Source organism: Euphorbia lathyris, chromosome 8, assembly GCF_963576675.1.
Source record: "Euphorbia lathyris chromosome 8, ddEupLath1.1, whole genome shotgun sequence".
NCBI lineage: Eukaryota > Viridiplantae > Streptophyta > Magnoliopsida > Malpighiales > Euphorbiaceae > Euphorbia > Euphorbia lathyris.
In genome coordinates this window covers 53,341,533-53,353,766 of record NC_088917.1, presented here as the reverse complement: position 1 = coordinate 53,353,766, position 12,234 = coordinate 53,341,533, and the positions used below count along the sequence as shown (strand labels likewise).

The following is a 12,234-nucleotide window of genomic DNA, read 5'->3' as shown; positions in this document are numbered from 1 at the left end:
TAGAATGAAAGCTCACGGAAACTTTCCACAAGTTGTAGGATGGCTGAGCAAAAAATGTGGAGCAAAACAAAAAAAAAAAAAACAGAGTGACGAATATTTCACTCACATGCATGGAAACGGTTCCAATGAATGTACATCGGTGGGTCCTTTTCCACATGGACAATAATTGATATCACATACTTCGCATTTTACCAATTATACTGTGCCACGTATCTCTCTCACACTCTCAAGTTGAGACTTCCACGCCTTCTCTGCTGCTTCGTTTTTGTTTGGTTCAAAAACCCACCATCTTGCATAATCTAATCTCTCAATAATTTCTACAACCAATTTTAGCCTATTTCGGGGATAATGAAATTTTGAAAATTCAGGATTCCAAGTATCTTGCTTTAAGTTTTATTTGGGATTGTTTGTTTCAAAAGAAGCAAATGCTTACTGAAACTTGCTGCTCATAAAAATAAATTGCCATTTTAGCAAAACATGGTGAAAAAGAAAGAGACAATACAACTTTTCTTGCACATACCAAACCAAACAGAATGATTAACACACCACATTTTAACACCAAATCTAAATTTGAATCCAATTCACACAACACAACACAAACATTTCAATGGAATTTCGAGTTCCTAATTTCACAATAAAATAACAAATTGTAGTTAAAAATCAAGCAATTGTAGAATTATCTGACTGAGAAGTCCACACGATATCTTTAAGAGCAGGTCTCAATTCTTTGCTGCAGAATTGGTTATATTCCAATGTGTCTCCGTTATCTTTCTTCACTTCCACCACCAAGAACGACGGCGTCACGGCGAATATTTCCGCCGCAATCGCCAATTTCCCTTTCCTTCCTATCTCCTGACCCTGCATCCTCACTTTCGTCTCGCTCTTCTTTAGGCAGAATTTTCCGGCTTTGGCCACCTCTTCCAATCTCGATATCACGCTGCTTGCCGACTTAGTTGTGGCGAACCTTAGCTGTTCTTTCTCCTCCCTCTTCTTCTCTTCAAACAGCGGCGACAAATCGAAGCCCTCCGATAATGATATGATGTGAAAAGCATTCAAAGTGTTTTCCCCTGTTTTCTTATCTTCTTCCCCGGTGAAGGCATCGAATTCCATTTCCTCTTTTGTTCTCACAATTTTAGGGATGGATTTCTTGAACCAAGACGAATCCATCACCTTCGATGTTGTAATTCGAGTGCTCGGATTTGGATCCAGGAGTTTTGTTATTAGTCTACGAGCTTCAGAGGAGAACCACGGTGGACACTTGAAATCACCTCTGTAGATCTTTCTATACATCGCCACTATATTATCGTCTTGAAATGGCAAGAAACCAGCAAGAAGAACATAGAGAATAACACCACAAGACCAGAGATCTGCCTTAGCTCCATCATATCCTTTCTTTCCTATTACCTCAGGTGCAACATAAGCCGGCGTGCCGCAGGTGGTGTGTAGCAAGCCATCTTGCTTCAAATGCTCAGTGAAGGCGCTGAGGCCGAAATCGGTAACCTTCAAATTACCTTCCTCATCCAGCAGCAGGTTTTCAGGCTTCAAGTCACGGTGATAAACACCACGACTGTGACAAAAATCGATTGCGGAAATTAACTGCTGGAAATAAACTCTAGCCACGTCTTCTCTTAATCTCCCCTTGGAAATCTTGGAGAACAATTCGCCGCCTCGAACAAGTTCCATGGAGAAATAGATCTTAGATTTACTAGCCAGAACCTCATGCAGTTCGACGATATGCGGATGCTTCACCATCTTCATAACTGCAATTTCCCTCTTGACTTGCTCCATCATTCCCACCTTAATCACCTTCTCTTTTCCCACCACTTTCATCGCCACACTCTTTCCGGTTTGCAAATGCCGCGCGTGATAGACTTTGGCGAAAGTGCCGTGTCCGAGTAACCGGCCGAGCTCGTATTTCCCATGGAGCAGGGTACAGTGACCGTCACTGCTTCTTTCCGCCATATGTATGATGATGTATGAAGAGCTTGAATATCCTCAACAGGGACAAGAATAATCGAAAGAGAATATGCAAAATAGAGTATTGAAAAGTACAAAGTATAGAGAATCTGCGCGTTGATGATTGATCTAAAAATAGATAGCAGAGGAGGCGTAGAACGGTGAAGGATCAACCGTCCTCGACGTGCTTCCGGTGGCAATTCCGGCCGCCGATCCACCGCTTTGAACGGCCGCAAAGTTCACTATCGGTCAGCAAAGCTCCTCTCATCTCTCTGCATTCCCCACAGGAACCTCTCTCACAGCAGAAAATGAAAAAGAAAACAAAAGAAGTGAAGAAAATTAAGACTTTTTTCTGAAAACCTTTCTCTTTCTCTTTTTCCGCCAATGATGCAGAGAAATTGGTTTTGTAATTCTCTTTAATCGATGCCCATCCCTAGTGGTTATATAGCGCGGAGTAGTCACTTGAAAATTACAGACCCCTAAATCCAACGGTGATAAAATCATCCTTAGAAGTAACACTTGGCATGATCGTGACGGATACATGTCTGATGCAAGTAGACATTAGGAGACACGAGGCGGTGTAAGATTGGATTTCTGATTGGTTGCAGAGTTCGTAGCCGCTCTCCCATGCCTAATGGTTATGAAATTACATATTTACCCTGACGAAAATGAAAATGATTTCTAATTTTTTATTATAAATTTTGTTTGGTAGCCTATAATTGAATAAAAGTGGGGGCCACTAGCAATAATAATAATAAGAGTTTTGATAAAAGGAGAATAAGCAAGAGCAGTGATGAGGGGATACGCTATTTACTTAGGGAAGAAGATGGTAAATTTGAATGGGAAAGATAAGAATCAAATTGACGCAGGAATAGGTGAATTTGTTATGGATAGGGATTTTTTTATATCTGGTGTTTACTTTTCGACCTTTTAAAATACAGTATGATATTTTCGTGTTTAACGTGAGATAGTATTTTAGTAGAAATCAACTAGTGTTTCATGACGGTTAATATATTACTCTATTTGAAAATAGAAAATAATTTTAATTGAAAAATATATCTCGACCGAACAGTACCATAAATTACATAAAGGAATCCAAATTTGTTGTGTGCGTGGGTGATGTAAACAAAATCCTCCTTAACCGCTGGGGAAATTCATATGAGTTTATTAGGAGATGGGTCAGATGACGTGGCATTATTATTATTTTCATAGTTTTGCCCATTATTCTCATACTGTGATGTTGATATTGTAAAGTCACCCTCATCCCGTTAGGTAGAGGCTAATGTCACGGACCAAGGAAATATAGTCCCGTGACACTATGCTTACTTTGTTTTTAACAAAGTAAGTCTTACTTTGTGTGTTTTCACCATTTAATTAATTTTCTAATCCATCATCCAATGGTGAAAACACACCAAGTAACGGTACTTTGTCAAAAACAAAGTAACCATAGAAGGCACCCACCCCGTTAAATAATGAGTATCATAGTAATGAGTATTTTAGTTAAGCCGTCTTCACCCGTTAAATAAAGTTTGGTCATTCTTCCTTTGTTATATTAAAGGCGTTGGTTTTAAAATAATTATCATATTTGATTATATTATACCTATTAAAAAATGATTAATTTATATTAAATTTATGAAATATAACTAAAATATTCATTATTTATATTTATTAATTATTCTCATTTTTTTATCATTCATTAAATTAAACTACTTTTTATATATTAAAAACATAAAATAATAAAAAATGTAATTAATATTAAACGGATTAATATGGGTAAAATAGAAACTATTACCTTGAAAACTAAACGTGACAAATAACATGAAATAATTTTTTTTTAATAAAATGTGAATAATTATTTTGAAATTCTTGGAATATTGAAATTTTAGAGCATAGAAATTTAGAGTTTATTTATTTAATTAATTAATCTGATCTAATGTGAATATTATTGAGTCATTTTGTTTCCCCTATAGTTATGTTGGGAGTAACTGAGAAGGATCAACATAGAGAAAGCGCCAGCAAGAGAAAGAGCCAGAAAATTGAGCTCAATTAGCACGACCCGTGAGAAACAGAACAAGCTGGCCAAACGACGGGAGAAGCGGAGTTTTTTCACAACTGCAGCTTACTCCACGAACTGACGAAAACGTGGGATGTAAACGTGGGATAAGAACGTGGGTGGTTTAGGGACGTGGTGTGAATCCACAAACAGAAACAAAGCATGTTGCGCAAAGAGAGCCAATGAAGAGAACGTGGGGTAATGGAGAAAGAACGTGAGAGCAACGGTTACTAACACCACGAAACATTATTTAAGGGAGAAAGTAAAGAGAAAGATGGGCAAATCAACTAATTCAACAACAATGAAATCAAATCAACTCAAATCCTAATGGAATTCAAACAATTCTCACATTACGGACTCTAGCTATTCTATAGCCATAGTTTGTTCATTCGAATCTTACTTTCAATTTCTAAGCTCTAGCTCTAGTCTTTCAGTTCGATCAATATAAACATCTCAATTCAATTTAAGTTCACGTTTTTCTCCTTAGATTCTTTCTCTTGCAACATCTTAGTGTAGTCATAACCAGTATTCTAGGTTCGACTACAAACTTTAAGCATTTTATGTCCTTTAAGCTTTTTACACTTTCGTTTGATTAGAATTTGGATCTTAGTTACTAGCTCTTTTGTAGTTTTTCAACAAAGCTACTGGCACGCTCGCAATTCGATCCAATCCACACCAAAAAGGCATGAAACAATTTTTGGCACACTCGGTGGGACACTGCTGAGATGGCACCCAGAAAGAATGCAAAGGAGAATAATGTTGCATCGGTGGATGCAGACGTGTATGGATTATAGGACAATGAGAAGGTCATGTGGAGGTGACAGATGAAACTGAAGCAACATTCCCAGAGTTTCGGGATATGGAACATGTCAGACCAAACAGGGCAAGGGAGCGCAACGAACAAATTCTGAAGTCAGAGTCATCTCTGACTGTGGCGGATGCTTTGAATAACTTGCAGAAATCCCTAGACATGACGATCAAAATGATGGCATATGGGTTCGCTCAGAAATAACCAGAAGCCCCAGTTGGAGCTAGGAAAGTCACCGTGGAGGTGAACAAGATTGCTTCACTGGCCAAAGGAAAAGAAGATGTGATCTCATTAGAAGGTCCGCTTGAGAAGTACCAGATACCACCATTAAGAGAAAAAGGAATCCGCAAGAGCTCTTCGAGTGGAGAAAAAACCCTATTGGGGTCAGAATCACTCAGCTCGCTCCACCAATGATGCATTTCCAGTCACATACTAGCATGCAAACTGGTCCCTAGTTTTATCACCGGGAGGATGATATGCTTCATGAGCAAGGGACAAACTGCGATGAGGAGGAGGCAGCCCATGTGGAGCTTCTTATGGCCCTCAATTTAGTTCTCATCTGAACCAATGAGGAAATATGGTTATGAACATAGAACTAGTAAGAGACATGGTTCAAGAACTCTATGGCCCCGGCCTCCGACAAGTAGGGAGGCTAGAGTTCCACAAGCCATACCCCGTGGCTATAGACAGAGATAACCCTTATCCCCGGGGATATCAAATTCCTAACTTTACTCTTTTTTCTACAGAGGAAGGTCAATCTACGTTGGAGCATGTGGCTAGATTCACTATCCAATGTGGGGAATTAGTTAACCTTTTTAAATTTGATTACTTCATGTTGAGATTGTTCCTTAATTCTCTCACGGGGCTGGCCTTCACTTGGTTCTCGTCTCTCCCACGAAATTCGATATTTACATGGCAAGATATGGAGAGACAGTTCCATACTCAGTTCTATCATGCGGAGCCAGAAGTGTGCGTGGCTGAATTGTCCAGGATGATGTTATCAATAGGTAGCTGTTATGATGGCGGCTCATTAACCAAGGATGTTCTAAAGAACGGTTCCAAATCAAGCTTGGGGGGCTTCTGATACGGTGTATAATGAAGTTTGGACCTTAAATGGTTCTCAAAGGCCCATTAATCATACTTTTGGACCGGCCCATCTAGAGTCCCCAAAGATATCTAGAGGAAAGGGTGAGAATAATGGCTTCGGATCTCAATCCCATGCTATAGCCATTTGGAACGGGAATTTAGATTCCGGACCAATATGGTGGTGACACGTGTATCCAAGTCTAACCTCAAATGTCTATAAATAGGAGTCAAGTTCAAAGAGAAAGGTACACAATTCTATCAGAGAGGGTTCGCCGGTCTCTAGCCCCATGTCTAACTGTTTTCTATCTCACAAGTCATTAGAGGCAGTGTTCAAGTATTTCAAGGATATTCTGATATCAATACCTTAATTAAAAGTTAAATAATAATTTGGATATTATTATTTTCTAAATTAAGTACATGTTTAATCGAATTGGAATTGATTAGAGGTATTTGGCTTAAAGGCCCACATAATCTATACAAATTAATATTAGATATTAATTTGCATAAATTAATTTAATACATAGTTATATATATATATATAGATTATATTAAATGATTTGATAATTAACTTATAAAATAATTAGATTATCTTAAAATTAATTAACAAATATTTAAATGAAATTAAAGAAATACCCCACACACACATCTCCACATTCAATTTTTCACAATTGAGAAAAAGAAAGAAAAAAAAACTCTACGTTCTTCATCTTAAGCAAAACTGCTTCAAGTACATGTGCTAAGGGATAAAGTTTATGTGTGCTATATATCTATTGCAACCTTAAAAACATGATAAAAACTCATCTGTTTGTAATACGCTCAAACTTTAATATTAAATTTTAGACATGAATCAAAGTCATTATTTCGAAGTGGATTCAAGCATCTTACTGGTTTAACGTGTCTTCGTGTAACCTATTTTAATAGGTTATGATCTGAAAGTTCTTCTTATTTCATACTGTCTTGCTTACTCCTAATGAAAGCGCATATATAATTAATATATTCTCATAATATCAATTATTTTTAAAAAGTTACAAATCTAGATGTGAATTGAATGAAAATGAAAAAGAAAAAAAAAACTTGAAAGCAGTCAAAATTGGTACCTTTTTATTTATTTGGTACTACATTAAACCAAAATATTTTAAAGGTACTTAATTAAAAAAAAAAATCATCTGAATCAATTGGGGGGTGTCTGTTTCAGCTGTTCGGAACAGTGTTTAACATTTCACTCTAAACGGTAAGAAATGAAGTCTTTGGTTAGGTTTAGACAACATCGTTTAATATTTTTTTTCTTGAAACAACAACGGTTTGAAGTTTTTCGCGAAAAACTCCAAAATGAACTTTCATGAAAGGTTATTAGTATATATTTAATGTTGATAAAATTTTCTTTCTAATTTCCAATCATATTATGATCAATAAGGTTTTGCCACATTTAGTAAAATTATCATTTTTATTAATTTGAATTGTATTTTTTATTGGAAAAATTCAGAAAGAATGTAATCATGTGATTTTGCTGATTTACAAATACGTGCTTGTAGTTTTTTATTGCTAAAAGATGACTAAGATTCTCGTCATTAGCAAAACTAAGAGTTTTTAGGTTGATATTGTTAGTTTTGAAGGATGATAATCTCAATTTAGAAAATTATAAGAACTAAATTTGTTTAGTACCACATTTACCATGGAACCACGTTTTCAATTTTCCAAAATAATACTTTTCGGAGCTTTCTCTCTCTAAACGTGTACTTTCTCTTTCCTAATAAAAAACATAAATGACTTCAAAGTTAAAAAGTTTAAGAATTTAAGTTGTTTAGAAAATCATCAATTTTTGAACTTCTATGTTTTAATTTCACCAACAGTTAAAACAGAGAGTGACAACCTTAAAATTCCCAGTTTGCTAATGACGAGAACTCCAATCCTTTTTTTGCAAATATTATATATTAGGCACTAATTTACAAATCGGCGAATCCATATGGGTTATATTTAAAATTTACTCTTTTTATTTTTATAATTTATTTATTGATTAATTTAAAATATATCAAAATTATACATTTTACAAACTAACAATAACAATTCATCACAATTTTACTAAACATTAATAATTAATCAGCTACAACAGTGACAACTATTAGCTAACCCCTAAATCAAACATTTCCTAAAACCATAAATTATGGGTCATAAATTGCACACCTTTGGTCAAAACTAGATCTGAATTTTTTTGTTAATAATATACGTAGATAGTGTATCTAAAATAATTATAAAATACCACATTAACATAGCTTAGTTGTAACTCATTCTTTTGTAAACCAAGGTTAAAAAGATAAATAAATAAATAAATTAGTAATCATTTACTATAGAATTTATGATATGGTAGCACTATCTCTTTGAGATTTTTTATATATCCCTGAAATTCAATAATGAATATATATATATATATATATGATGCAAAAAGACATTCCCAAAAGTGTATTTTATATACAAAATGAGACATGCCATATGCCAAGTGACCTGCTTCCAGCTTTTTGCTTTTCTATTTTTTTAATATTTCTTTTGTTTTTCGTCTATAACTTGGAATCTTTTAAATAACTAAAATTATCCTTTTCTCATTTTCTTCTAGTAAATACTTTAATCGGGCCCATCAAGCCCACCAAAAACATAACTGGGCCCAAACCCATCTAGAGAAGCTTATAAGTACACACACAATGAACAATAAAGGTACATGATTTTTCCATTCTACACTTCGACTATATGCTTATTACCTCCATCTAGAATCACTAACTGTCTTGATCGTCGGAGTGTCTTCAGGGACCGATCCCCTCACAAAGACGGCATTCGCAGGATCGAGCATCTTGAAGGGACACTGAGTACGAATAGAGTTCCATCCCAGCCACTGTAGTTCGATACCCAATTATTTGGTGCGATGAGTGGGACTACGAGTGACCTTAGCACATCGGAAGAATGCAGACGCCAACTGAGTCTACTCCAGCGATGGAACCTGCGACCGGAGCGGCGAGCTCCATGACAAATGAGCTCCGACCTGCGCCAGCGCTCCCCATCTCCCCTAGGAACCTGGCTCCCCTGTTGGAGGAAATTGACCCGGCAGAGGAAGAAACAAACAAATGCTTAGGAAAAACACGTCAATAATAAGAAAGTTAAAAGATGCACACCCGAAACACCCCAACATCTCACCTACGACGGCCACGTTTTCAACGATGGACTCTAGCTCAGCCAGCTCCCCATCGGTAAACTGGTGCCCTTTCTTCCATGACTCAAAGTCCTTCGCAGACCACCCAGATAGATGAGCCATCCTCCACTGGTTCTAAATCGAGTAACTGCAAGCTAAGTAGTGCCCTATCAACCGGTCAACATCATGTTTGCTTTCCTTATCATATGGAAGACTCTTTAGATAAGTCACCAGTTGTTTCTCCGGCTCCAGCATCTCTCGGGTTACTAACCAGCGACCCAAATCCATGGGATCCTCATTCCAGGTCACCCGAAAGGGAAAAACACCACGCAGCTGGCGAACCAGAAAATATCGGTGTCGCCATTCGTGGATCTTCTCTTGGAGTTCCCCAAGCACGTTGAACTTCGGATGAGAGAAGGTCACGTGTTGTGAACGAGGACCTTTGTTCGGGCGGAAGAAGTGTCGAAACACCAACCATGTTGCCCCGAAAACCGACAGATCTACACAAAGAATAAAACCCCACTAGCATCCTCCACCCATTTGGATGAATCTGACCGGGGCACAAATCAAACTCCCGCATTACCTCAACAAAGAACGGTAACAGGGGCAGCCTCATTCCCGACTCCATCTGTTCCTCGTAGACGATAAGATCATTGGCTTCACCCGCATGATGAGCACGGTCCTCGCTATTTAAAGCACCAAGCTCGTAGGTCACCCCGATTCGATAGGCCACAGAAATAGAAAAAAGATCGGCGGACACTATTGTGATGTATGCGTCCTTAATGGCATAACTATCCGGATGTTTGGGCCACCTAGATTTTTCGAAGCGCTTGCCATCAGACCCCACGGCACCGGGCAGCCTTGACCACACGTTGGCCCTCATTCGCTTTACAATGTCCCTAAGGTCTCACCCTCCTTTATAAGTCCTTCAGGCACCTCGACAGTCACTTCGTGGATGCCCGCCTTCACACCACCCAAAGGCCTTGCTACGTTGGGATTAGCCCGAGGCACTGGGGGTCGAGGAGTCTTCGGTTTCTTGGGTTGCTGAGAGTCAGGCTCGCCCTCCGTATCTACTCGCCCATTATGCTTCGGCACGCAGCTGCACGATGTCTCTCGAAGGGCAAAATCACCCACGATCACGGAAGGCAACCGTACTAAAGCTCCTCGCGAAGAACCCTTTGACATAATCCTCTCTCCCCCCCCCCCCAATTTAAAAAGCAAACAAGCAAAATGCAGGGAAGAATAGGACGAGTTACTGACCTCGATCTTTGCGACAACGGCTCAATACGATCTCCTCGCACCAACAATCGGGAACACCGACCGGCAAAGGCTCCGGGTAATGACAACGGAAGCACAAGAGAAAATGAGTGAGGGGAACAAGTAATGGGAACAAAGAAATTCAGGACAACAAATGAAGAAAGCGAGAAAAGATGAGTATAAACCCCCTAAACCCCTTTTATAGGGATAGAAGCACCGGCACAACAGACCAATGGGTGCAACTTGACGGCGCGTGCACAATAGCATTTAACATAAGCATTTAATGCAAGAATTGGGGGCGCACGTGCGGAAAGCCAAAGGTCTCATAGCATCCCGCACAAGTAGATAAAGTGTACACGTTTTCTACCAACCTCGAACAAAACTAACGCTATTAGCAACTCGCATGCAATACTCGATTAATAACAACCCAAATTATTCTTGAATAAGGAATAAGGGAAAATTAATAGAAATAATGGCAAACCATTATTCCTTCTAAAAGAGATATTTATGCATGATTAATGTGGAATTAATGATAATTAATGCATGATTAATGCAGGGGTGAATATGCAAATAATGAGGAAAAGGAATGAGTCTCTAGCATTATGCCACGCCACGTGGACCATAACGAGACATGCCATAACAAGATACGCCCGATGAGAGCGAGTAATGGAGACCCGCCATTGTTCTCAAGGAGAGCGTACATACGCCTTGATGGATCTAAGAATACCAAAAGGCGCCTTTATTACCATCCATGAATGGGAATAAATATAATTAAATGGCAATTAATAGCCATTAAAGGGGAATAAAGACTTAACTGTTTGAATACTCCAACTCTGAGGGTTTCAAGAGTAAATGTTGGGATTAATGGAGAATTGATAACAATTAAAGATGAGTAATGACATGATTGTTCATCTACATCTCCAACATCCAAATATCATACACGGGGAAAAAGGATAATTAACCAAACGACCGCGGATAAGGAGGATCGCCAAAGCAATGGCGTATGAGGTAAGACTTAGAGGTGGCGGATCTACAAATTCCTCAACATGCCATAGATGGTCAAACGCCTTGGGAGATCTGCCGTCAAACCTCGATACGCTCAAGGAACGGCAAAGCCGATTCCCAATAAAGACAACTAATAACCCATTAATGAGCTAACGGTCATACGTGAATAAGATCAGTAACCGCCATTAATGAGGCACTAATGGAGACTTTCAAGTTACCAAGAGTTACAACTACATGAGTATAAATAGTTTGCATCCCAAGCTATTGAGGTACACTTACTGATTCTCTACTTTTGTGCTTACAGTTTATTCTCAGAAATATTACTGACTTTGGCATCGGAGTGTCCCTGGCCGATCCCAACGGCGCCTCACAGGGAAGTGCTCCGATCAAGGATTTTTGTACAAGTTATTAATTGGTGCGGTGAACGTGGATCTCTCACAAACAGGAGATCATAAAATCTTGATTGTATAGAGTTTCACAAAAAAATAAAACAACAGAGTCAACAGAACAGAAATCTCAATATCAAACCTTGGCTCAATCAGTACAAACAAATCTATCCAAAGATAGGGTTCTCTACAGATTGGTGAGAAAGAGTTTTTTACATGAAATCTGAAATTTTATGATAAACAAGATAAGTTTCTTCTCTCTTTTTATTCCATTTTTAATTAAAGAAATTTGAGATTCCTCACCCTTATAAATTGTTATGAATATCGATACATATTGTTATGATAAATCTAATAAATTGTGAAAGATAAAGTTATAGAGACATATCTTCATTAAATCTTGCATGCTCAATATGCCTTATATTTTTATGCATGACGAGTATAATATGTCATTATCGTTGAAATAGAACAAAATGCATATATAAGACATGTAATATTGGAATTTTATAAA

General features: G+C 38.0%; 1 protein-coding gene across 1 annotated transcript; it reads right to left on the bottom strand.

Moving 5' to 3' along the window:
• Nucleotides 1-494: 494 nt before the first annotated feature.
• On the bottom strand, nucleotides 495-2,376 carry LOC136202257 (CBL-interacting serine/threonine-protein kinase 6). The gene has a single exon (XM_065992769.1). It carries the CDS (start codon nucleotides 1,960-1,962, stop codon nucleotides 661-663), a length of 1,302 nt encoding a protein of 433 aa, XP_065848841.1. The 5' UTR covers nucleotides 1,963-2,376; the 3' UTR covers nucleotides 495-660.
• Between the last annotated feature and the right edge of the window lie 9,858 nt (nucleotides 2,377-12,234).

Coding starts and splice junctions, on each gene's coding strand:
- LOC136202257 (XM_065992769.1), bottom strand. CDS start 1,962: ATGGCGGAAAGAAGCAGTGACGGTCACTGTACCCTGCTCCATGGGAAA.